Consider the following 27671-nt stretch of genomic DNA (forward strand, 5'->3'; position numbering starts at 1 on the left):
TTATTTTGGTCAAGAAATAAACTGATTCAAGGTTTGAATTTCTAGAATCCTCAAATCATTTCCAGATGGATATCAAATTTTTGATTTTCCATATTTTATAAAACAAAGGAGAGAACAAATAAGTCCATCATTCAGTGACCGTTTGGTCTCGTTTTGTTTTAGCTTGTCGGCTTCATGTTGCAGGAAAGCGGTCATGCAGCTCTGAGTCGGATCTAATTACAGTGGATGGAGCCACAAACGGGGGTTAATCTAAGACAGGCAGAGGAGACATGCCAAAAACACTGCTGGGTTCCTTTAAAGGCTGGCGTTGTGGATATTTCTCCTGGTGTATTTTGAAAGGGTTCTTTTATTACTGAGTGCTACACTGCCCTGATGATTGCAACGTTTAAATAAGTAGTAAAATGATTGCTGTTTTGTCTTTTCATTTGTCCCGCTGAATGATAGAAAGTGATGTTGTCGGTGTTGAGTTTAACAGATTTGTGATCGGATCCAAGAATCTGCATCTTATGTTCATTTGTTCAGTGGTGAGAAAACAGAGTTTGAAACGGATCTCTATGACTTTTCTACATGTGATTCTTTGATGCTTGTTCATTGTCTTTTTTTTTACAAGAAAAGAATGCCAAATAAAAACTGATTAAAGAAAAGCCTTGGCTTGTTTCTGCAGAGGTTTTGAGTGTGTGTTGGAGTAAGAGCTTCCAAACCGCTGTCAGCACCAGCTGGAAACCGCTCCGAACAGTAGCTCAAATTTCCTCACTTCAGAAGGAGGCTGGACAGAAATCACGGCTCACATCTGCAAAGAATTTAAAGCTGCAAAACAAACTTGGGAGTCCGGCAACCGCTCAGTCTGAAGCCTCCAGAAGTCCAATTGATGACGGGTCCATAATGACTGAAATAGCGCCGAGGTTTTAAAGACATCAAACTGTTTAGATCAGTTGTTTTTGTTTTATATTCTCTGCTCAGATCTGTTGACTCCCAGCAGTGATTCAGGTTTTGGGCGTGAAAATTCATACTGTGGAATAAGGAGGGTTCATGAGGGGAAAAATGTTCAGCCTCTGTGTAAGTGGGTTGAGTCAAGAACCTCATAAATAAAATTAGCTCAGGAAATGTCTGGAGAATAACAATTCCTTTATTGGTTCCTAACAAAGTAAGAGCCTCTTAAGGAGCAACGTGTAATTAAATGACGAGTTTCCTCTCTGGGGGTTTCTTTTTGTCTTCCCCAACTTTAGACCTGGTGATTGGTTCTGTAGCATGTCAGAAGTTTTAGTTATGTTCCATCAGATGCTCCTGGGCTGCTTCTGCACATTCAGATGATGTAGCTGGAAATCATAATTATTCATTTCTCCAATAAAACTCCAAAAAGCTCAGAGTACACTCAATTCCATTATACAACATTTAAATGCAAATTTCCAACTTTCTAAGTATTGATAGAAATATTCACCATGAATCTACTGCAGGTACGATGCCTTGTGGAAGTATGTGGAATATATCCACATTAGAACAACAAATTAATGTATTTTATGCAATAGAGCAACACAAAGTAATGTATACTAATAAAATGGAAGTGTTGCTTTCAGTATTTACCCAATTTGTAAATAGCTCAGGGCACCTGTTGTGTTTCTGGCCGTAGGTGTTCTTTAGAGAACAACCTGCATCATGAAGATACATTACTTATTTAATCGTAGAAAAATAATCAAATTCCATTCTTTTTCAGACCAGAACCCTGCGCAGGAAAACCAGAACTTCCTGCTTGTCATGTCATGTTGGTGAATATGATAGAAATAAAGTCAAAAACAGGTCTGCTGTAAATTAAAACAAAACAAAAACACTGAATATCTGCCAGACAAACCACACACACACACCAAAGGTTAAAGAAAATACTGTTTAATCAAAAATCTTAATGGCTTAGGCATGAAAACATGGCAGCACAATGAATGCAGAGGATATTAAAAAGACAATAAATAAAATCTTAACTATACAGGTAATAAAGCAAAGAGTTTTTAGTAGGCAAGTTGAATTTGACAAAAGGCCAGTTAACTGGGTAAACCAACACACACAGTCACAAAAAACAAGTCAGCAGATGTGAACCAACAACAGCAGAGTTTATTGAGGGTTCTGAGGGAGAACGTGTCCTGCAGACCTGCAGCTTTCACAGTGCAGGAGTTCAGACATGGAGTGATCAGGGGCAACAGGAGGAGCAATGAAAAGCTGCAGGTGTACTGCTTACATCGCAGAACACGGCTGATCACAACATGAGGGGGAAAAACATGAATCACACTGAAACGTTCAGCGATTAGCTCAGTTCTGTAACTGACAGGAGGCACATTAATTCACCTTCTCACAGCAAAACCAGTTGAAACTAGAGGGTGTAGTTCAGGTAATAAGACACTTGAGCCACTCTGCACTTACACATGGAGCGGTTTAGTCACTCATTTTTTTATGAGAAAATATTCTGACACCCCAGACAGGGTTGTGTTACAATTTCAGATGATTTTGCCTACTTCATGTCGTCAGACAATCCTCAAGGTGCAAATACTTTTCCACAGCAGCTAAGGGATGCTGCTAACAATGTGATGAAACGTTTCCATTTAAATACTTTCCTTGTCCATTTTTTTAGAATTTTACACCTGCATTCTACCCACCGACCAGTAGGGGTCACACCTGTAGCTGCAAGGGCATTTCTTAGTTTATTTCTGGTTTGTTCTAAATCTTCTTCTACAAACCATGATGTGAGTTCAATAAACAGCCTACAAACCTGGACTTTCCTGATTTTTTCCCAAAATATCCAGACAAAATCAGCACCTGGCCCAGAACCATCTGATATTCAGATCCGACCCAATGCTGCCAAGTGGATCAAATTAATACCAGAGAAATCACACACCTGAGAACAAGTTCGAATCTTTTAAATCATTATTTCCACTTAAGGTTTTATAAAATGCTATAATGGTAATTAAAAAAACATAATATTTTTCAAGTTACCTTTTCTAAATTTCAGTTGAACAATTTTTAAAATTCACAAAGAAAGAAAATAAATAAATGAAGCTCTGACTTGTTGATGATCTGGGCTACCACCCATGAAGATGGAGCAAATATCTACTCCAATCAGAGAAAAAGTATGAAGCCCATTTTTTTTAGCCACAACCCATCTAATGATTGAGCTGTAAATCGGCGGCTATAGGTAGGGCATTTCAATCGTTTCAGTGTTGCAGAAACATATTGGAAAGCTTCGTCCTGTAGACCATCTATTAAAAACATAAAGCGCAATAAAACACATTCATATGGAATGACTTGAAGACTGTGCTGATGATCCCAGATGAGAGTACTTAGGACTGCACAATATATCGTAAATGTGTCATTATCATGGTATCAGTGTACGAAATGTGTGCACCATGAAGAACTGCCGGCACTGCAAAAAATGTTAGCTAATTTTTTAAACACCTTGCATTCAGGCTTTCTATCCCCTTACATACGTGTGGTGACACTAGTTTTTTAATGCAGCATGAAACGTTTCAGCAGGTAAAGAGTTGGTGAGGCAGTCGAGTCATTAAGAAACTTCCAGTAAGTTGTTTCAATGCCGAAGCAGCAGACGTCAGCCTGAAGCAACTCTTTCAGTAAAACCTTGTGTTCAGATGGAAATATCATCATCTGGGGTCTGTTTGCTACAATATGAACCCAGAGCAGAAAGGCATCAACACCTTTCTGTCATTTATCGCAATCTACTATCATCGCATGTTTTCGTGCAGCCCTAATTAAAACCAACAACTGAAAAATGTAGAGTTGAACTAATCGATTTTCTTGAAATCGAAATCAGACAATTTTTCCTTTGGGTCGGCCACGTTCAGTCTTCTGCAGGTCAGAACTCCCACCTTTTCATGTCTATAAACGCATCAACCAACAGCATGAACTTTCATACACTTTTGAGTTTATTAAACATTAGATAATAGTTGTGCTTTGATGCAAATAAAATTCCTCTGGAATCAAATGTACTGTTTTTAATAAAGAACCTGCAGCATTTTTTTCCTTCTCCTTTTTTACAGTCCTTAGAAAAACATCTGAATCAGCAGGTCTGACCTGTAGAAAAGTCAGAAATCAGTAATGAGCCCAGAAAAGACTGATGAACCTGTGTCCACAAGACCAACCTGTCCAGCTTTGTGCTGCATTAAGGACTGATATCAGCTCAGGATCCAGATTTAAATGAGTCCCTGCTGAAACTCACATCCCCGTGCCCAGTAAGGGTCTACTGCCTAAGATAATGTCAGCCCCAAGCCAAGCAAGATGCTTCGAATGGCCAAAATTTAACAATCACAGCCTTTTTTCTTTGTGGACTGGTCGCAAAATCTTATCACTTGAGAATTTTCTCTCAAGTCTGAGCCCTTTTCACCCTATACAAGATTCACTTTGAGAGAGACTGTACTGGTTGCCTCTGCTCCCTGGCTATCTCATGTGACCCGCTCTCCGATATCTACACATGACTCTTTGTGAAGGGGAGAGAAAAATGCACAGAAAGCAGCTGAAGCACTGGTTGTTGAACTTTTGTTTGCACATAATTAACTGGAACCAAATTGAAAGCCTGAATTTAGAACGAGTCATATCAATAGAGAGAAAACGTGCTAGCATTAGCCTAGCTCAGGGTTCACTTTTAGGAGAACATTGAACTCAATGATGCTAAATTTTTACATGACAAAATTGAAGTGAGTGCAGCTCCCTGACATCATTAAAAGGCTCTCGGGGAAACTTTTAGGACAGAAAAAGACAACATTTTCCCTTAAAGGTAAGAGCAAGGTGACTGCTGTGTTTGTCTGCATGTGGTTCTGGCTGCAGCTGGCTGAAGGTTTATTAAAGACTGTAGCTGTATGTGTCAAGTCAAATATAAGTTAGGAAAAAAATTATAAAGTTGTGCCGATTTTCGGTGACACGTCAGAAGATAACCTTTATTAACGGGGCAACATGTTGAAGTTGACCTGCAGAACCTCTAGTTGGGACAAAATATCTGTTGCTGTTGGGAGAAGCAGAAAGGAGATCATATGATATAGGTGAGTAAATTATAATAGTGATAAAATGCAACATCTTATTTTACTGCACTTTAACTCTACCGTGTTTAAAAGCACATTCATCACTAATTTAACTTTATTGAAGTATTGGGCTGGGAATGGGTCTATTCTTTTTAAATGACTGATCGGGACATCACTGGTTTATGAAGCTTAGCTGGTTGCTCTCTCTTTATCCAAAAAAACAAATTTACTTTTAAGCTCACATTTAGCTTTGTCTCTCCATTTTCACTTAGAAGCAATATTAACTAATCACCTGGGCTGTAGTGAGAGCGGGAGCTTATCTGTAGATATTTGTGGGTGATTGACTGGTACCTGTGGGAGATTCAGGTGTTTGGTTTCGCAGCAGTGTTGGTCCTAGGTGTTGGTTGATGTGAATGCCAAGTTGGGATCGGTTAGCTGGGAGTGTTTGTTTGTCAAGTTAGTGTTTCTGCAGGGTGGTGCAGTTTTTAGCACTATCTGTAGAGTTGCATGTTCTCTGTATGTTTCTCTGTATGTATGGGCCCTCTTTGGGTGATCCAGTATCCTCTTACAGTCCAGAAACATGCATGTTAGGTTAACTGACCACTCTAAACTACCTGTGTGTGTGTGTGTGTGTGCATGGTCGTTTGTTTCTGTGTAACCATGTGATGGACTGATGACCTGTCCAGCCCCTCCACAATATTGTCAGGATAAAATAGATGGAGGTTTGTGTCATCAGGCAAAAATGCATCCAGAATTATAATATTGCAGAGTTCAAATTTCTTATCCATAATCTGTATGGGGTCTTGGAGCCTGGTGAGGTAGATCAGTCTGGGACAGACAGTTCAGAAAGCAGGGGACCTGTCCTATTACATTAGAAGGTGGTTGAAATGGATATCGAGGCTGATCTGCAGGAGGTAAAGGACATCTTTGCTTCTTTCTCATTGAAAAGCCTGCAGGATCCCTTCTATATGTGAGGAAGTGGAAGTGTTCGCAGGATAAATGAAGATATTTAAGGGAGATTCGCCTGGACCCAGTGGTGCTGCTAGAAGGGATTAATAGCTTGTCTACCCTTTAATTACAGTTTCAAACAGCTTGATGATGGGGAACCCACTTTTCCAAGGTTTCCCCGCTTACAACCAAACGTTGGCATTGAGTCAAACCTGTATGTTACAAAGAAAATGGTTGTTGGATTGTGATTTTGACAGATTTTCCCCTTTCTCCCTCAGTGTAAGACCACCTCACATATAGAGTCAAGTCTTGGAATAACATGAATAAAATGCAGTCAGTTTCAGCCATTGTTAGTACTACACACAGTACAACATGTTATGAGAGTACTTAAACATTAACGTACTTGTTGTTGAACCATTGGTTAATGGGAGTTGGACTTGACTAGCGGGATGGTACCGAAACCGTACGAGGCACGAAATGAAGCCCTGCAGCACTGCGCTGTGACCGGGCGCCAACGTTCACCAGCACGAGCACACACACCACAGACTTATCAATAATTTCTTATTGGCTACAGATTTGCACACCACAGTTTGCAGAGAAGCCAGTGAAACGTCAAACTGAAGAGAGATGTAAAGCTTGAGTCGAATGAGCGCATATCCCGATCAGAGCGGGGTTACAGTTTGGCTTCACAAAGCTCCTTTCAGATGTTTCAGATCGTTTAAGCCCCATGAGATGATCAAGCAGCTGATGGGGAATCCAGTTCCTTCCATGTCCAGCTGGGGGCAGTATAAAGTAAATGTTGAGGCTTTAGCATCAGTCACAAATAATTCTGTTTTCACACCAAAAATCCTATTAGAAAAGCAAATAATACCTGACGCAATTGATTACAATTAACTTTGGATGTTTTTCCTCAGATCTGGCGTTTCTCCCTGGGAGGGAAGTAGTTACGGCCCTGCAGAAAAGTGCTCGGTAAATGCAATCCAGAATAATGGCACAAAGCGTAGACGGGGATGAGCGGGACCTGAGTGACTATGTAGCGATGTGAGCCGTGGAGGGGACGGAGACGAACTCACGCAGAATGTTCTTGGCCGTCTCCAGATTGTTCTGGGCGATCATCAGGGCTTTCTGAATGTCCTGGATGGAGTAGCCTTGGGATATCAGGCATTCGATTTCACCATTCAGGGCCTGGTTTCCAGCGACGGCAGCAGCAGCACCGGGAGGGGGAGGAGGAGGGTGAGGAGGTGGCCAATCAGAGGAGGGATCGGGGAGTTCCGGCAGCGGAGCAGAAAGGTCCCGGTTCAAAGGTCGAGGGCGTCGGTCAGAGTTGGCTCTGCGTGGGAGGGGTCTGGGAGGCTGATCCGATTCAGCAAACGTACCTGGAAAAATGGAGAAAAGACTGTAAACTAGGAGTTCATGGAAACACTGAGGTAAGAACTGAATTTTAACAAGCAGAACATAAATGTGAATATAAAAAAACCTTACTGTAATCTAAAAAGATAATCTGGCATTTTTACTGCTATAATTACATTTTAGGTCCTAACATAATATGTACATCTTTGAGTTTGATCTGGGGACTGTTCTGGAGCCTCTGCAGATGATTGTCCGAACAAGCATGCTTCATGGAAAAAGGCCATAATGGATCCTCATCCTGAGACGTTAATTCAGCAGCAGAGTGTGTTCAGTCAGAGGCTTCCTCAGATCCGCTGTGATGCTGACTTCTACAGGACATCCTTCCTGCCTACAACCATCAGCATCTACAGTGACTCTGAAGAAACTTGTGTAGGATGAGTTGAAAGAACATTTAAACTTCACTTTGGGATTAATAAGGAATTCTGATCAACTTCAAGGAATTTACTGTTGAAGAATAAAGACGAAATGACACCATAGAGCAAAAATGAACAGGTTTTCTACTTTTTAAAATGATTAGTTATTAAAGGTAGTTCATTTTTTTAATGTTATAATTCTTATTGTTATTTTTTATTATTAGCAGCTTGATATTAATACAATATTTTGCTGTCTTATATTATATAGACTACTATCTTAAACTATCAGTGATTCCGTTTTAATGAAAAATATTATTTTATTGTTAAAGTTGTTTCAATTCAATTATATCATTCCATCATATCATAAAATATAGTACATCAAATTATACTAATCATATTAAAAATTATATTTTTTGCTTTTTAATATTTTAATATTAAATTTCTTTACATCATACAATACTGTAATGAACCAAATATTAAAACTACAACCTTTTAATATTTTAAATGTAGTGCCATAATTATTATTAGATATTTTGTGCTTAATCATTACCAACATTAATTAGTATTTTTTACCACAATACAAAACAGTCTTACTGAGCTTTTTCTATGATATATTTACTTTGGGGTTCAGCACCAGAGTCTGTGTAATTAATGTGTTTTAGGACATATTTAAGATGCTCACATCTGTGTTTTAGGTTTTTTTTGTTTTTAGATCAGTTAATTAGTATTTTCTGGAGACCCAACAACCAAACTAGTTTTTTCTCATTGTGGTGCCAGAGAGGGAAACATGGACAACTCTTCAGGAGGACTAGTTCAGGAAAACTGCACCTAAACACTAAGCATTAAAGTAACTTACAAAACAAAAAGTTGTTTTAGCTGAGACTTTAGTACTGAATGTTTACTTTCCTCCAGCAGGGGGCGCCACAGGTCAAGGTTTAAGGTGTCTTTATTATGCCCAAAGGGCCATTTGTTTTCCAGCGGGCGGTAAACATAAGAAAAACCACTAACATCATCCACAGTTACATACTCAAAGTTAAAAACGTAACTGAGGGTATGAGTGACTTTCTGCATTGTAGCGAGTCTGTTAATAATCTGCTGCATTAACGGAAAAGCTCAGAGTGACTGCAAATACTCATGGAAAAAAGCAAGTTACTAAAGATTTAACTTTACAGATTAGAAGATAAAACTAAATGAAATGAAAGAAAGTTTGATTAGTAAGAGATTTAATCTTTTTGTCGAGTCTGTAATAATTAAAACAACAATAAGTAGTTCTAGAGATGTGTTGTAATAAACCAAAACCAGTCAAAGCACCAAAAACCCGTTTAAATTCTAGATTTCCGCGTATTTTTAATGTTTTTCACAGACTTCAACATAATAACCGTGTTGAACCACTTCAGAACCGGGTAAAGACCAGTTCATTTACAGGTTAGAACCCTAGAAGCAACAGCAGGCTGACTATGCGTACCGGCTTCTATTGAGGCATCCATGCTGAGCGAGCTGAAGGCTGCAGCTGGACAGTTGATTTCAGACAAGTTTCTTCTGGCGGGGGCGAGGGGGACAACCGGCCGAGGACGGTCGTACTCGTAAACATCCTCCAAACTGCTGTCTTCCTTTTTATCCTGGGAAACCACAGCTGGAAGGTGAGGGAGCTCTGAAAAACCAAATGGCACATTGAGGAACACCTTAGAGAGGAAGGATGGTCAACTACTCTGAAACGATAACACGCATATTTGCACTATTGAAACTTACCTTAAAAAAAACATTGGGTCTATATACACTCCACATATATGTACATATTTGTTATTTTTATGTCCTGTAAGGTTCATGTATTTATATTTATTGTCTGTACACTGATGGTGTGAAACTGAAGTCGAATTCCTTGTTTGTTCACACAAATGTGGCCAATAAAGCTGATTCTGATGACCAGATGTGCTCAAGTCACATCAAATATATATTATTTTTATTATTATTAAGAATAAGAACAATAACAATAGTACAAAATAAAATATACAATATAAAAGCAGCGGGTTATCTTATACACAGACTGAACACGTGAGATAAATTCTGTACAATTTAATGTTAAATTACTAGATAATAATTACAGGAAGGATATAAAATATATTCCCTGAATATAAAAGTAATAAAGAGTCAATTACAACTGGAGACATAAAGCGAGCTTGTTATGAAGAACTCTACTAATGCTGCTGTGAAGTTATCAGTTATTCTTAAAGGACTCCAACAAACATGGCTTCCCATAAATATTTATTGAAATACTTCTGAAAGTGAACAGAAGGACATTACCCAGTTCAGAGGCCTGCATCGTGTCAGAGGAACTAGCCTGACTCTGGATGTTGAACATGGATTCGTACACTTGAGGGTCATCAGAGTCGTCGTCGCCTCCCTCGCTGCCAGAAAAACAGAAAAACACCGTTCAGCATTCGGTGTTTGCAGCAAAATGCTGCATATCTTCTATAAGTCTGTTGTGGAGAGTGTGATCTCTTCTACCATCATCTGCTGGGGAAGCAGCATCAGAACCAGGGACTTAAAAAAGCTCAACAAGCTGATAAAAAAGGCTGGCTCTGTTCTGGGGACTCCTCTAGGACCTCTGGAGATCATTGTGGAAAGACGGATTCTTCATAAAATGAAGAACATTATGGAGAACCCTGAGCATCCTCTTCATGAAACTGTCCTACAACAACAGTGTCTTCAGTCAGAGGCTTCTTCAGATCTGCTGTAAGACGGAGCGCTACAGGAGATCCTTCCTGCCCACAGCCATCAGCATCTACAACGTCTCTGAGGAAACCTTCATAATATGAGCTATAACAACATTTAATTTCCCTTTGGGATTAATAAAGTATTTCTGAACTGAATTGAATTCCCTGTTGGTGGACGTTAACCAGGTAATAGAAGTAGGATCAATTTCAATGTGTTAAAATAAAAAAGTAGTCCTGTATGAAAGATGTTTCCCTCAGATATCTCATTTATTATTGGATCCACTACTCCCAGTAAATCCTAAGCAACCAACTTCTGATGCCAATACGCCTGGCTGCATCGAGACGTTTTTTGGTCATGCACTCATTGTGTAAAACCCAGTTAGTTTCATTCTCGAACTGCGATTTGCCTACTTTTAAAAAGGCAGGATGTATGAATTGAAGGGAAATCTGTGCATATCTGTGTTCAGATTTGATTCTCAGACTAATACCGTTTACATAAAAAAAATACCATCTGCTGAAAGCTGGTGATAAAATTGATGCAGAAGAAGAAATATAGTCAGATATTTCTCAAGTTTTTAGGATTGCTTCGTCGGATCAGGACCAGGGGTCCCATGTTCTCAGGGTGGTTAGGCACAAAAACATACGTCGTTTTCTACACAAAAGTTCACATGAATCAATCATGAACTGACCATGGAAATGTCTGCAGTTCTTCAGCAACTTCATATCTAGCATATGCATGTTTCTACAGTTATTGGTTCGTTGGGAGATTTGGAGGGTATTCTGATTAACTATCAATGTGAAAACAATTACTGTACACACCAGAGACACATTAACGATGAATACATCCACATGGATGCAATTACATGAGTGGATATTAAACTATAACCAGGTGGTGCAGAAAATGCCTTTAACAACTGTTAGGCTTATTAGACGATCTACAAATGGCTCGGTGGGAAGAGAGTGTCTATTTACAGGGTTTCTGCACATTTCAGTAAGTTTTATTTAGATCCTTTAGGATCTTTAATGAAATAAACTTTGAACCTATAAATAATAAGAATTAACTTTAGTCGATGACATGGCTGACCACAACAAGAGGCAATCCTTGATTGGATTAAGGAGTCTGGTGCACCCTAGAGAGCACCTGGTGGCCTAGCTTTGTCTCCTGGGGCTCAGCCCAAAGAAATCCCCTCATTGTGGGCCCACCGTCTGCAGAAAGGAATCAAGTGCCATAAAAGTTAGGTGGCAGGCATGAGTGGGAGCCTTGGCGTTGCTAATTCCTGGCAGCATAATCTGGTTTTAGGGACATGGAATATGTCACCTCACAGACGGGTAAGAAGCCAGAGATGTGTGAGGTTGAGCGGTAACAGCTAAAAATAGTTGCACTCACCTCTACAAACAACTTGGGCTCTGGAACCCAACTCCTGGAGAGGGGATGGACTGTCTCCTACTCCGGAGTTGCCCAGACAGGGAGGTGTCGGGCATGGATGGGGATACTCACAAACCCCTGGAGGGCCTTGATTGTGAGACTTCTCTTTGTGACTTTTCTTAAAGTATAAGCTATGTTTCAGCATCTATGCAACTCGTGGTACATGAGGTCCCAGGGACTGTTGGTGGGGAACATTTTTAATCACTTCTGTTCCTGCTGTATTTATAGCGGAGGCTATCTTTCAATAAGATTATATTATGATATATAATCTTGTATATTGATGAATTATGGAGATATATAATCATAAATGTACCTGTACAGCTCTTTCTATGTGTTCTATAAATGAAAAGATTAAATTAAACAAAATTCTTAAATTTGTAAAAGTATATTTGAATAGTAAAATGCTTCATTTCCATTGATTATGTTTCTTATCACTATTAGAGTTAAATTAACAGATTCTGACCTCTAGGCATACCAAAACACCTACAAGTGATGCCCTGCTGGTAGATATTTATTTGAGACACATCAACACATAGTAGATTATTAATAGATAATAGAAAATTACAATAAATGAGTTATATCTTTCTCAACCAAAAGGGGGAGGCAAAGCGTATTTAATAATACATAAGGCCTCTACTGTAATGTATCAAAATAAATGCTCTGATTAGAAGCATTTACAACCCCAGATCTGCTGGATAAAGTTCATCTCTGAGGCAACAGACCAGTTGTGGATGTGATGTTCTCTGTAATTAATCTCTACTGCTGCTTCTCTCACTCACTTCCTCTTTTCTCACACTGATAAGCAACCAAGATGCAACCCGTCTTCGACCTCTGGTCCACGCTCTTACACTTGACCAGAGTTTCAAGGAACTTTCAGCTTGAAATCATCCACTTTCTGTTTCTCTGAGAATATGATGTGAAAAGAGCTTCAAGTGGTCCCTAGGACCAGAACAGCACCACACAAGTTCACCCATTTACAGAGGTCCATTTCTCTGAGCCAGTGGTGATTAGGCCGCTTATCTTGCCTCCATGCAGTGAACAGGGAGATAAAAACACAGAGAGACAGCCTACATCACGTCTTAGTATGCCAGCATGTTAGATTTCAACGGTAAAATGAACTAAATTGTACAAACTGATTTAAATATTTTTAGAAATGCACTGTAGCCTAAGTGCTTCAATGCACTTGTTTTTTTGTCTGTAAAAGCCATGTTTCAGTGGTGATAAAACCATAATCAGGATTATGGGGTTTACTTGATGCAGAAGGATTTGATTGCTGATCAGCAGTGAAAGGTAACCTGGTTCTTCTAACACTGCAGTGGTTCTCCTGTTTACCTGACGTCATTGTGGTTGTTTGTCGGGGTTGGAGGTGGGGGAACCAACGAGCCTGTAACGACCCAGGGGGCGCTGGAGACTGGGAGGGAGGTGGGACTCATGTATTCATTCTCCTCACCATCTGATGACGGCCTTTCTCCAGCTGAAACCACTGATGGAGACAGAGACCTGCAGAGATAAAAGTATTATTTAAAGATGTTTACCAATACATATTTTAAACTAAAATTAAGTGCAGTAACGAAACTGCAGAAGAGCTGGACTGATGTCTATCTTGTCCTCCTCTCTGCAGCTTTTCAGGAATTTGTTTTTATGAAAGTGTATTTACAAATAATAACTGCAGAGGGGGCCAAAGAGCCGCAAAACTTGCCAGACTCTTCTGTGTCATTCAAATACTGGTTTTGCATTTGGACAAGTCACATCCGCAGAGCTCCATACCTGGCAGTCAGGCAATAGATAGCGTTGGTGGCTGCTTGGGGCCTGATTCCCTCTCCATTGGTGGTGCTGCTCTGAGGGATGGAGGCCTTGCTCACGGGGCGAGGAACCATGTAGTTGGATGCCCAGGAAGGGTGGTCAGGGGTGGAGGGCAGGGGTCTCCTCTGCAGCCTGGAGTCCTGGCCGGGGATGGGGGGTCGCTCCGGAGGGGGAGGGGGAAGCTCTCTTACAGCAGGAGGGGGAGGTAGAGGCTTGTCTCTGTGAGTGACTGCAATCTGGGATGTAAACAGAAGATGGTGGAGTTATAAACAAGCAGGAGATGTGAAGACATCTGCTGGGCTGTATACGGGTTTAGTATATTTACAAGTACAACAAAACCATCTTATAAACAACATTTTTGTTCCTTTACACCAAATAAGTTCAAATTTGAAATAAGTTAAAATCAGGTTAACATTATGTTCAGGGTTCTGATCCCTGCAATATGTACAGGTGCATCAAAATAATAAGGGAATCCCTCAAACCTTCATTTATTTCAAGAATTTAATTAAAGACTTCAATTCATATCGTATAGATTCATTACACAGTGATCTTTCTGTTAATTTGGATGATTATGGATTACAGTTATTGAAAACCCAAACTTCAGCTCCTCTGAAAGTTTAAACTTTGCATGGCTCCAATAAAAACTGATTTTCTGTAGAGAAATGTTATTTCCTACACAGTCATGGTGAAAGCTGCTGACTTTCCAGCTGTACAGAAATAAAAAGATGAATTATCTGAAGGCATTTTACAGATTTTTACCAGGATTGCCAGTAAGTATGGATACCTCTATGAACATGAAGATAAAAACACATCAAAATCTCTTCACTCTCTTTGATCAAAGATGTACAAAACAGCTTTTTCACAAAGATAGGAGACAAAGTTGACAGATACCCCCTTTCATGAGAAAAATATTTCATGCTTATGGGAGATTTATTAACAACTCAGCAACTGTGCATTGTCAAACTCAGTGGATAATTTCATTAAAAGTACCATTCTCTCTGCTGTTTTTTCCTTCCTTGTTTAGTTACAGTCACTGGGCAGAAGCACAAAGGCTACCTTCATGAAACCTTTGCTCGTTTTAATTTGACTGAATTCATTTCCACAGTTCAGTCTCTGACTTTTTCCACTGAAATGTTAATAGAAATGAGCTGCAGCCAGATAAATACACCCACAGGACAAAGAGTATCGCTTTGTAGCAAAGCTGAAAGGGTGGATCCAGCTTTTAAAGTCCTGTCTGCAAGGTTCTCTCCTCACATGAACACACACCTTGGCTGTGGCCCCCTGACTCAGAGTGGAATGGGAGGTGGAGGACCTCTGCTGCAGGAGGTCCAGCCGTGGAGGCACTGGAGGCAGCTGAGACACTGGAGACGCTGGACGCTCCACCTTTAAAAACACACAGATGTTAAGAGATGCTGCAGGACAGCAGCGAGTAAAACAAAACTGTAGGTCTTACCTTACTGCAGGCCAGCCTGCTCATAACAAGATGCTGGTCCTCCAGCCGATCATCCTCTTCCTCATCGTTTCCTGATGCTTCTGCTCTGCTGGAGCTCTGGAAACCAGCGAAGGAAGACCCACTGGCTTTTGGGTGGAAGGGGTCCACCACGATGGGCTCCGTGCCTTTGATTTCACAGCGGCAGAACGGGCAGCCTTGACCCTCTGACTCCTGAGGAGGTTTACATTTATTACATCATGCTGACGTTAACTGCTGCCTGCGCACACATTACAGCTGCTGATGCACTAAACTATATGGCTTACTATTTGTTTTTGACAGAAATGCAGAAGATGTGTATGAAAATCTACATTAAATAATCATTAAATGGCTAAATAATAGCGAGGAACATTTTACAAACATTTTTCTGTCCTGGAACTTTTACCAGAGAACTGAATAATTTGCATATTATGTAAATTTAGCAACATATTCATTCCAAAAGAAAAAGTCAGTAGGTACGTAAACCGTAGCAGAACGATGCGGTATTTAGGTGGAATGATGATACAACAAACACCCTCAGTGATGTTTAAAAACACAAACTGGGCGCCCTGTTCAATGGTGCAGGGTCAAATATAACCTCTCATATCCACCCGTACAAAAACAGATTTTTTGTAGCCATCAACAAGCTCCTGTTGACATTCTGCCTGGATATTTGACCACCCTGAATATTGGTGGAGTTCATTTTAGTAATTTACTTTCCCGTTGGTTTGACCCAGATGGTTGAAACTGGGACACAACCGCATGTTCCAAGAAGTCAATTTCACACTTTAATAGAAAGTCGAGCAACTGGAAGAAGAAGACAAACATGAGCAGGAAGTCCTTGAGTTTAAGGGATGATATGCAAAACATCAAACCCTGCAAACACTGTGGAGGATAACTGATAGCAGTTTTTTACGAAACAGAGAAGCTGCTGCCACAATTCAATTAAATATTAAACTGTCTTTATAAATCTGTTGGTTTTATTGCACATGTTGAGCATTCAGGGTAATCAACTGGACTAAAACAGATACTAAATCCGACAATGCCGGACAATTATTTCTACCAGGAAGCAAACTAAAAACGACCTAACCTTCATTATGAGAGCATATCAGTGTAATGAAAGTTCATAGCCAGTATCCTAACCTGCCAGGCGGTCAGACAGGAGGTGCACATCAAGTGTCTGCAGGGCTCGATCTTTACGTCCTTGTCATTTTCTGCACAGATCTTACAAAGCTGGAACGTGGAGCCCATTTCACAGTAGAGCTCGTACTGCTCCTGTAGGGGCAACACAGCACTGTTTTAATCATTCAGTAACATCTCATGTTTTTAACACAAGCCTTTAACTGTCATGCATCATATCAAAGCTCACAAGGCTTCTGTTTGTAGCACAATGTGACTGCAATAAAGCTGACACGATTATCTTTAAAGGTGACTAATGCTGAGTGCTTAGTGGATGAGAAACAAAACTAACCTGAGTAACTTTGATGTGGTCCTGCGGAGAAGGCTCACACAGCCCTGTCAGGTCTGGGTTTTGTGCACGGCCGTCAGGGAAAAGATAGCTAAAAAGGCCCACCACAAGCGTGAACAAACAAAAATGCAAAGGTTGGGATTCCAATTCTCTATCTAGATCCAGCGAACCTCCTTTAACAACATTTTTCCTTAATCTTGTGTTTTAAACAAAGCTCCAGCAACAACAGATCCATCAACTATCCCCGCCGTCTTCCAGTTATCTGAAGTAAAGCAGGCCTACTGATAACATCAAAGATGATGATGATAATTTAAGCTTCAAAAGGAAACTTTCACTTTTTATGACAACCACAAACTTATTTATTGGGAAGTGAGAGAAAAAGGATCCAAGGTTTTCAACATTTAAATAAAATTTGAAAGGTGTGGCATGCATTTGTTTTCAGTCCCCTTGACTCGATACCCCTAAATAAAACCCAGAGCCGGTTGGATTAAGAAATCAACTAACCAGTGAACAGAGTCCAGCTGTGTGTGATTTAATCTGAGTATCTGAGTATTAATCTGAGTACAGCAGTTGTTCTGTTTGTGGCCTCAGAGGTCTGTTAGAGAACATTAGAGAACAACCAGCAACATGAAGACCAAGGAACACAGCAGACGGGTCAGGAAGGACGTTCTGGAGAAATGTAAAGCAGGGTTGGGTTCTAAAACAATATCCCAAGCTTTGAACATCTCACAGAGCTCTGTTATATCCATCTAAACATCAAGAGAAGACCAACTGCGGACCTTCGGGGACATGGAGGTCCACCTAACATAACATGCAAGGAGAATCAGAGAAGCAGCCATGATTTCAAAAGGTAACTCTGGAGGAGCTGCAGAGATCCACAGTTCAGGTAGGAGAATCTTAATAACAGGACAACTATTAATGGGTGCACTCCAACAATGTAGCCTTTATGGCAGAGTTGCAAAAGGAAAAGATCCTGTGTACAGTTTGCCACAAGCCATGAGGGGGACACAGCGAACAAGTGGAGGAAGGTGCTCTGGTCATATGGGAACAAAACTAAACTTTTTGAGCTAAATACAGAATGTTTTATGAGGCAGAAACTAGCACAGAACATCACCCTAAACACACAGCGAAGTTGGTGGTGGCAGCATCATGGTGTGGGGATGCTTTTCTTTCAACAGCGACAGGGAAGCTACTAAGAGTTGATGGGAAGACAACAGAGCCAACGATCCCAAACATAGAACCAAAAATGGAATGGTTTGGATCAATGTATATTCATGTGATAGAATGGCCTAGTCAAAGACCACACCTAAATCCAATTGAGACACGAAAACTGATGTTCACAGACACTCTCAATCCAGTCTGACTGAGGCTGAGCTAAAGCTGGTAGAGACGAACTCCAAAAGCCCTGCAGCAGTAAGGTGGTTCTATAGAGTACTGACTTAGTGGGGATGAACACAACAAACCACATTTCTCATGTTTTTATTTTCACTATGTATCATTTTCTTCCAACTCCACCATTCTGCACTATGTTGCACTGCTCTGTCACTTTAAAATGCATTAAAGTTGGCAGCAGTGTGTTGAAACGTTTGGAAGCCGCTGCATGTTCTAAGACTTGAGACACCGGTTTTCTGCAGCGGTCCATTATCCGCTGATTAACACACATCCTCTTATTGTGACGCCTGAGGGGGAAGTGGTACGCCATGTTTAGGAGTTGTGAAAGACTCAGCAGCCTTGGTCATGAAACCAAAAATCACAGGGGGAACATGGTTTAGAGGTTACTGCTGCACAAAGAAGGGTTTGCATCAAAGGGAGATACTTGCTTTATTAGGTGAAAATACTTTAAGACATTTGGTAATAATTTATAGGAGGGGAGCCTCTGGTGCATTGTTATGCAGACTGCTGCAGAAATGGTGCTGAAGCATCTCATTCATTGTACCCATTTCCTGCTGGAGTGAAACTTGAAACAGTCAGCAAGAGATCAACACTAATGGCTCGGAGAATGGAAGCCATTTCAAGATTTTATAGAGAACAACATAAATCATTAATCTGTTGTAATCAGAGTCCTACAAGGCTTCAAAGTTATCGTGCAAAAGCAGCATCAACAATAAGAAAGAGAGATGGCCGCCCAAGGTCAAAACCACTGCTGACCAAAAAGAAAACAAAGACTCATCTCAAATTTCCCAGAAATCATCGTGATGATCCCCCAGGACTTGTGGGAAAATGTTCTCTGGACTGATTAATTAGTCAGGCTATCTGCTCGCTGTTTAATTGTATTAGCCTTCTTTCAGCCAGCTGACCAGCAATGCGCAGCAACAGGTTTGGGGGGGTTGTTGCTTTATTTTATGCTCCATACTCTCCTGTGAGCTCTCCGCCATCTCATTAAATGGACATTAATGTGCAGGAATGTTATACTACTGTGATCTACCACACAGCAAGGTATGCAACTTTAACCAACATTAGTGTCTTAGTGACTTAACCTCAATCAACATTTAAAGTTTACACACCCTAGAGTTTTATCCTGATAAACTGAAAGATAAAAAACCTGCCTGGAGGATTTCGAATAATTTTCAAACGTGACTTACAATCCCTCTCTGTATCCATCGATGAGGGCTTGGAAGAGCGGTTTATTATGGGGAATGGTCTGCAGGATGTTCCCGTCGGCCGTCACGTAGCCGATGGCCCACTGGCCCAGACGGGTGCAGCTCAGCCTGAAGATGTAGCTGAGAGAAAAGACAAAGATCTCAACCAAAAGGTCAGCCGACACTCATCTGTCTTCAGGTTATCAGGCGCTGCTCTTCGGGTCTCACCTGCCAGGTTTGTGAATGAATCTCTGCAGTCGAGCCTTGACTTCGTCGTACGTCAGGAAGGCCATGTAGCCGGGATGTGTGACTGCCAGGCTGTTCCAGTTTCTCAAAAGAGACGACCACGGCTACAAAAACACAAAAATAAAATTCACTTTACATATACAATTCCACATTCGCAGCCCAACATTAGCACATTAAGCTAAATTTATTGTATAGAAGGAGGGAGTAGTATGGAGAAATATTTATATTTCTAAAAATGAATGCATCTAAAACAACAGGCAGGGACATCTGATTACTGAGCATTTCAGTGACTGAATGCTACTTAGGTTGACTAATTTAAAGCTCAGACATGCTCTACCTGAAAGAGTCTGGTGAAGATGTCGAACTCAAAAACAGAGATGTAGTCATTGCAGGTGAGGTCAATGGTGGACTTGAGCGCCATGGCCTCCAGACCTGAACTTATGGGGTGAAACTCATGGAGAGCTTGACGGAACATCCTCCAGGGTACAATGGTTCTGAAACAGAGTAAGTTGGAAAAGAGATACGGGTTTTACCGGTCAATACAGAGTTCTGGTTTTCTTTCCGAGGACTATAAAACATACCGTTTTATTTAATATTCTTTGTCTGAATTTAACAAGTACATTTAACAATGTATAACAATGAAAGAAAGTACCTTAAAGCTAAGGTACGTTAAGACGTTTTCACTCCCAAAAGAAAATGAACCAAAAGCATATATATGTAACCTTCTGCTTTTTACTGCAGTTAAAGTGCATCCAAATACATGATGCATGGTTCCTAATCATAAGTTATGCAAACCTGAAACTGAAGCCAAAGCCAGATTTACATATCTGCACAGCCTCTTAGAGTGAGTGAGGTGAAATGATATTCTACTGCTAGTGCTTGCTTAGCACCAGTTCCTACCCATTCTTCTGGTCAAAATTCCTTTTCCAAATATCCCGAGGTCCTTTATTTTTGTAAATGCTAAAGTTAACAATGAATTATTGATGGAGGGAAGAACAGAGATGTGTGGACAGATAGAAGGACAGATGGATGGGCTCAGAGATCAACAACTTTGGTGGGAAAACAAAAAAAAACCTTACTGGTTTCTGGTATAAACAGAAACTCACTTGTCTCCAAATGACCTTCTCCAAAATTCGGCTGCGTCAGCTTTGGTAATCCGGAAGTTGTCGCCCTGAAACAGGCCATTGGGGAAGATGGCTTTTAGCTCCGCAAGCATGTGACTGAAGATCAGAGACAGTTTGGTGAGGTTCCTCCTGAGGAAGAAGCAGAAGAAACAGAGAGTTAGCTGCAGCTGGACAAGAAATCCTACACCAAGCTGTGGATTAACCGTCACACTCACTTCAGTGTTTAGCCTCAGTTTGAAAGTTAGTAGCTGTTTGATGGTCCGATTACCAGGACTGACTCATTTACAGAGCATCAAGGAGGAAACTCTCGATAAAAATCTCAGTTGAAGGAAGAATGAACTGTTACCGCTAATGCTTTTCTGAGAAACACAGGAAGTTGGTGTGATTGTGACACTTCTCTCTGTTATACTTTCAAGTGGTTTTACTTCACATTTTTCATGGTAAACAACTGCGACCTTAAAAAACTGCAGACTCAATTTAACATGAAGATTTGGTGTAGAGAGCTGAGATCAGGTTAGTACTTTAATTTAAAGGCTCATCACTGTGTGTGATGACTGGATATACTATGTTTCAAGCCTTTACCAAATTTCTGTTAATGTTTATTATGGTTTACAGATAATAAAAACCCAAAATTCAGTTTCTGAAGAAAATTACAGTATCATATCAGTTTTGAAAAAGACAGAAATGTTGACCTACTAACCATCATTCGCATGTACTCTACAGTATCTCCACGCAATACATCGTTGGAGCTCCTTATGCATGAATTACTGCATCAATGCAGTGTGGCATGGAGGTAATCAGGCTGACACAGTACCCCAAATCATCACTGTCTGTGGAATCTTGACACTAGACTTCAAGAAGCTTGGGTTCTGTACCTCTCCGTTCTTCCTCCAGACTCTGGGACTACATGTGACAAGGTGACACTTATAGACTGTGTGGTGGCTCTTGAAGTTCTGACTCCAGCTGAGGGCCACTCCCTGTGAATCTCCACCAAACTCTTGAATGGACTCTGCTTCACAATCCTCTCAAGGATTTCCATGTTTAGTTCTGTTGCTTGCGGACCTTTGTTGTACCACACTTTTTCCTTCCTTCCACTTTGCTTCGATAAATCTCTCTGAACAGTCAGCTTCTCTAGCACGGACCTTTACTGCTAACCCTCTTTGAAGAAGGTGACGATGACTGTTTGCCAGACAACTGTTACCTCAAGTCTTCTCCAGGGTTGTATAGGTCATAAAACAACATTCATTCATCTTCCATAACCGCTTCTTCCATAGTGGGAGTCGTGGGGGAGCTGGTGCCCATCTCCAGCAGTCTACGGGAGAGAAGTAGGGTTCACCCTGGACAGGTCGCCAATCCATCGCAGGGCAACACAGAGGACAAACAGCCACACACACACACACACTCATAGACACGTAAGGGCAATTTAGAGAGACAAATTAACCTAACAGGCATGTCTTTGGACTGTGGGAGGAAGCCGGAGTACCCGGTGAGAACCCACGCATGCACAGGAAGAACATGCAAACTCCATGCAGAAGGACCCCCGGCCGGGAACCGAACCCAGGACCTTTTTGCTGCAAGGCAACAGTACCAACTGTGCCACCGTGCAGCCCCGGTGGCACAGTCTAAAGCATTAAACTGTTGGTTACTGTTGGTTGAAAGCCATCATTATAATAAATAAATATGTAATGATTTATTGAGATGCATGTGTATGTTTTGACATCTTTTCTGTCTTAAATACATCATGTGCAGTTCTGTCTCGTAAAGACAAACACCTGACAGGTAAAGTTCAGATTAGAGAACCAAGCTTCAGGTCAGAAAGCCAGATTAGGATTTATCCTTCTATCACGATGTTAAAGGATTATTTTATTGACTGGATGCCAAGACAAACGGTGATTAGCTCTGAACCATCTGTCACTCATCCTAACATTCCTCTGCTTCACAATGAGCCTACCTGGCCTGGGAGTTCTCCTCGTACATCCTCTCCTTAGCCTCCTTGAAGAGGCTCATGGTCTGCTTGGTCTTGTTGGTGAGGTTCTCGATGACCACTCGAAAATACTCGTTCTCCCCAAGGATCTCTATCTTGCCCTCGTACCTGGACAGGATGGTGCGTAGGTGTTGGTAGGTGTCTGGCAGCAGGTCTAGGATGTAGGGCGGGCTGTTCTTCAGCGCCACCTTGGGGTTCTGGCACAAACGCACCACCTGGATAAGAAATAGAGGGCTGTGTCTTAAAACTAATTAAAACCCTCAGCGCTGGTAGAGATGGAAACAAATAGAAGAAAATACATGATTGGATCATGTGTGGATTCTAATATATTTTAGTCTTTGCATTGATTCTGTGGTGGATGAGCAGCAGGTCTATGAGGAACTCCATCTTATGTCCTTTAATATCCAAGATAACCTCCCGTCTTTGCCTGATCCAGATCAAGTTCAAAACAAGAACTGAAAATTCATAGAACAGAAACATAAATCCTCTGGGAGATTCCAGGATCTTATTTATGTCTGACACAGATTTCCTGACAGTTCTATTGGTTTTCCCTTCATCAGCAGCTCAAATACTGCTGATTTTTTCCCAGTTCATTAAATGCATCTTTTAAATGCATATTTTCTATTTGGTTCAGAACTATTACCTCCATCAAAAAACTTCTCCACATTTTCTCTCATATTTGGTACAGTAAAAAAAAAAAAAAAAAACAGAGATAAAAACTAAAAAGAAATGGTGTACCTGCCAGAAAAGCATCTCTATTTTAATTGCTGGATGCTGTACTTCTTCAGATTAGGTACCAGACGAAAGGTAGTGAGATAATCTGTAAGTAGGTAATCCAAGTCACTTTGGACTGCTGGTTTTGAGACTTTGTTAGACTGACTAACTGAAAATGTTTCAAGATTTCCTAAGTTGGCCTTGAATTGTACTGGATGTGATCTCAACTTGAGTCGTTTTGCTCAAACATCCTAATAAAACCAGTTAATGGCTTTCCATTCTCATTTTATTCTATGACAGAATGATCAGAATCTACAGAGTTTTCCCTTTATCGGCTCTGATCAGCGTCGGGTTAAAAATGGGAGGAAAAAAAGAGTTTCCTGTTTGTAAAATTAAATAACTAAAAACTCACTTTTTTAATCTTCAAACATCAACAAACAGCATGTTCTTCCCTTCAGTCCATTTTGAGTTCAGTAACAAATAAAGATCGATTAATGTTCAGGACATGAACTTCGATGCATAATCGGGGATGATCTTGTATGATGGACTTTTTTCTGAAAGCGGTTAGTTTTACTTCAGGTGTAACAGGACGCACACCTTCCAAAAAAGGTCCATTCTTGTCTTCTCAGTCTACAAAATATTCTCCCAAAAGTCTTGGGGATCATCAGGATGTTTTTGGCCTTTGAGTTATTTTGTTTCTGACCTTGGAACTCTCCCATGGAGGCCATTTTTGCCCAGTCTCTTATTAATGAATGATGAACCTTAGCTTATGGAAGGCAGGTCGCAGAGCTTTAGATGTTCTGGGTTCTTCTGTGACCTCCTGGAGTCATCGGTGTGGCCGTGGAGTCATTTTGGTTGTCTGGACACTGCTGGAAAGATTCCACATTGTTCCATGTTATCACCACTGGTTGATAATGGTTCTCTCTGTGGTTCCCTGGAGTCCTTATGTCTTAGAAATAACATTGCAACCCCAGACTGATAAGATGCCAGTGACTTTTTCTCATCTGTTCAGATATTCCCATAGGTGGTGGTATGATGTGTTGCTTTTTCAGATCTTTTAGCCTACTTCATGTTGTCAGATGGGTTCAGTTTAAGGAATTTCTTGATTCTGCAGGTCTTGCAGTAATCAGTCCTTTAAAGAAATCATCATTAGAAAACCGCTAGTGTATTTACTGAGGTGATCTTTGTCCGATATTAAAATGTGTTTAAAGATCTGAAACATGAATCTAAAATAAAAGACATCTGTCAGGGGGGCAAACACTTTCTACAGCACTGATTTCTCTTCCAACCAAGGAGGCAGACTTTATTAAAGGCTACACATCTGACTGCTATATAACCCAGAAACAAAAAGATTTAAAACTTCAAACAGTGCAGAAGGGTTGAGGATGTACCATCAGCACTCATTCTGTAGGTGTAACTGATGCAGCACAGCACACACACTTCACTGCCTGTCTGTCTTATCTCCTCTTACTCCAGTCCTCCAGCATTAATATCTTCTGAAGTCTCGTCTTTGCCATCTCCCTGCTTTTTTCTCTTATCTCCATCTCAGCCCAAAGCTGAAGGCAAAAGATAAAACCAGAAGGGCAGCAACAAATAGGACCAAACCTCCCCTGCCCCCAATGCAACACAGACTACACCTCTTTCTGATCCAATACCGAGAAAGGGTTGCTCTCACAGGGGGACACTAATGCGACCTACTTCACATTATCCCAATTAGGAAATGCATTAGGGACACCATTGTAATCTCACTTGGAGGGGTTCAGTTTTTTCATCCAGTTTAGATCAATGGTTCCTAAACTTTGCAGCCTCCAACACAGAAAATAACAGCAACTGAGACAGATCATTAATGGTTGGAGTAAACAAACTCTACTAAAAAGGACAATAAAATGACATGATGTCAAAACAAAGAACAATTATACTGCTTATTTATTCATCACTGCACTTTTTATATCTTCTAACAGTGATGAGAAATGCATGTGAATTTTTACTATTAGAGCAATCGTCCCATTAGTTAAACACTTTCTAGTTGGGCTGTCAGGGAGGGTCCACACCACGCAACAAGAAGCAAACACCACAGTGTTTGGTGGAACTAACAATTCCCACCATGTCGGCATAGTAAGTTCTAGTAATCCAGCTTTTCACTATGAAGAGCACATGCATGTAGACCAAAAAGATCTGAAGTGGTCTCATCGGACTAGAGCACCTTCTTCTAGACCTGAACAATATTAGAAAATCTTTTCAGTGATGAACGATAAATCCACATTTTCCTCCATTCTCTCCCATCTCTGTGACTTAGCGTTTTGGGTACGGTCAACTGTGTCAGGTGTGGGCATCTACTGCTGTGGAGCTCCATCCAACAGCCGATTAGTAAACTGGCATGCTTACTGTCAGCTCATGACACCTAGAATATATTTATTGTATAGCAAACAGTTCTTTGAAATCTTAGTATTGCTCAGACTCATACTGAGATGGTATGTTTCTGACATGTTGTGCAGCCCTCCCATCTTCCACATGTTTGCTGCGTCTCATACGTGGCTCGGGGCAAACTGGAAACAGGATTTCTAATGGCTTTCATCTTGCCCCTCTTCCGTGAAGGCCAGACTAATGGCTCTCCTCCAGAAAGATTCTTCCACCTGAGTTATGGATCTCAGCAGCTCCCCCATAGTGACCAGAGGCCTCTTTGGCTGCTTTGATGAATGCTCTCCTTGCATGGACGTCCATGTCTTTCCATGTTCAAAAGATAGATTGGTGGACTACATAATTTAATTTAGTGATTTCTGGAAACATACAGATACAATTTTATTGAGAAGGATCTGATTAAAAAGGACTACATAAATAAACACAAGTTGGTGTATCGCATAAAATTCCCAACAAATACATTGAGGTCGGTGGTTCTAACATGGCAAAATGCGGTACTACTCAAGGGATGTGAATACTTTTGCAAAGCACTCTATATGAAATGAGATTTACAGAAAGCCTGTTTTATTTGATTACCAAAATGTTACTGATAAATGTGTGTACTGGTTATAACCCTGATATCATCAGAAGGAGGAAGTAAGGAGTAAACACTTCTATCATGCAGAAGAACTGATAACCGATTAAAGTAATAAAAACCAAGTATTCTGGTCAATATTTGTTCGTTTTTAAATCCAGAGACACTGTCCGTACCTTATCCATGAGCTTCCAGCATTTTTCCACCATTTTCTTATCGACCACAGCGGGTTGGTGAGGCTGCAGAGGCTGCTGGTGGGGCTGAAAGGCGTCCTTCATCAAGCCTATGAGCCCGGCGCCCCTCCTCGGATTTCCGGCCATGAATTCGCTCGATGACCGGGGGTGTTAGCCCCGTGGCAGGGGTTCACAACCTAGGACGGTAGTGGTGGCGATGGGGGTGGTCTCCTTGACACGTTTTCCCACAAAGCAGCCGCTGTGCTACCGCCCTATCCACTCTGAACAGTGGGGACGGTTTGTCATGCAGAGGCTGTCCGGGAGCAGAACAAAAAGCCTGTTGTAGCTAAAACTCCGCGGACCCGAACCAGCGAGCTAACAGCTACAGCAGCTTCAAAAGGAAGCCTCCACTCGGGGTCCGAGCTGCAGACATAGCCGCTGTGTTTCTGCTTCTTCTGCCCGACTCCTCCTGGCGATGGCGGGTGAAACCTCCCTGAGAGATGAACCGGCTTTCAGGGACTGATCTGGGTGTTAAAGATCACACGGAGGCACCAGCAAACAGGCTGACTAGCAGCTAAAGTAAACACGGATGTCCGGCCCGACTTTCAAAATAAGGGCACGGTCAACAAGCACTGTTATTGTTATTATTATAAACGAGGCTCTAACCATAGACTGCATAAAACGTTGATATTAATATTATTTTTTTTATTACATACTATAAACGAATACATATTTTGCAAAATATTTCGGATTAACAGCCGGTGTGATACTTTATTTAACTGCAACGTATTTCCTATTGTATTTTAATCTTTACCAGAAAACATTACTGACCTTAAAATGTGATCAGAAAAATATCCCATTTCGTTACAAAACTCAAAGCACTTACAATTAATCCCCAGAAGTATTCATACCCCTGCCAGATTTATATGTAAAATTATTTTCATTCAACCAAGGTTATTTCTGCTTGGAAATGAAGCAGGTATCTCTCAAAAGATAACAAAACAATGTTAAAAGAGTATCAATTGTGAAAAGATATTTATATGTTTTTATTTACACTTTACTAAGAAATAGATTGTATAAATTATCCAGTCCCTCCTAAATGATCAATGGAAAAAATCTTTGTTGGCAACACAGCAAACAAACAATGAATGACTGCTGAGCAGCTTTTGTATGACTCTTCTGGTGTCTTGATGATGTCTTTGGTGATGATCTCCAGGTCTTTGAAGGTGGATTGCTTCCTTCCCATCACCCTAATCTTTA

The 27671-nt window shown here is 40.8% G+C and overlaps 1 protein-coding gene across 1 annotated transcript; it reads right to left on the reverse strand.

Moving 5' to 3' along the window:
• Positions 1 to 1865: 1865 nt before the first annotated feature.
• Positions 1866 to 27042, reverse strand: LOC124876272 (E3 ubiquitin-protein ligase CBL-like). The gene is made up of 15 exons (XM_047378914.1): positions 26415 to 27042; positions 22500 to 22747; positions 20531 to 20677; positions 19762 to 19918; positions 19407 to 19528; positions 19182 to 19319; positions 16603 to 16690; positions 16275 to 16406; positions 15117 to 15326; positions 14930 to 15046; positions 13628 to 13899; positions 13193 to 13360; positions 10022 to 10125; positions 9186 to 9371; positions 1866 to 7333 (listed from the first exon to the last, which is right to left on the reverse strand). Exons 1-15 carry the CDS (start codon positions 26556 to 26558, stop codon positions 6987 to 6989), a joined length of 2580 nt encoding a protein of 859 aa, XP_047234870.1. The 5' UTR covers positions 26559 to 27042; the 3' UTR covers positions 1866 to 6986.
• Positions 27043 to 27671: the final 629 nt, after the last annotated feature.

The sequence above is a fragment of the Girardinichthys multiradiatus genome, chromosome 11 (genome assembly GCF_021462225.1).
Source record: "Girardinichthys multiradiatus isolate DD_20200921_A chromosome 11, DD_fGirMul_XY1, whole genome shotgun sequence".
NCBI classification, from domain to species: domain Eukaryota; kingdom Metazoa; phylum Chordata; class Actinopteri; order Cyprinodontiformes; family Goodeidae; genus Girardinichthys; species Girardinichthys multiradiatus.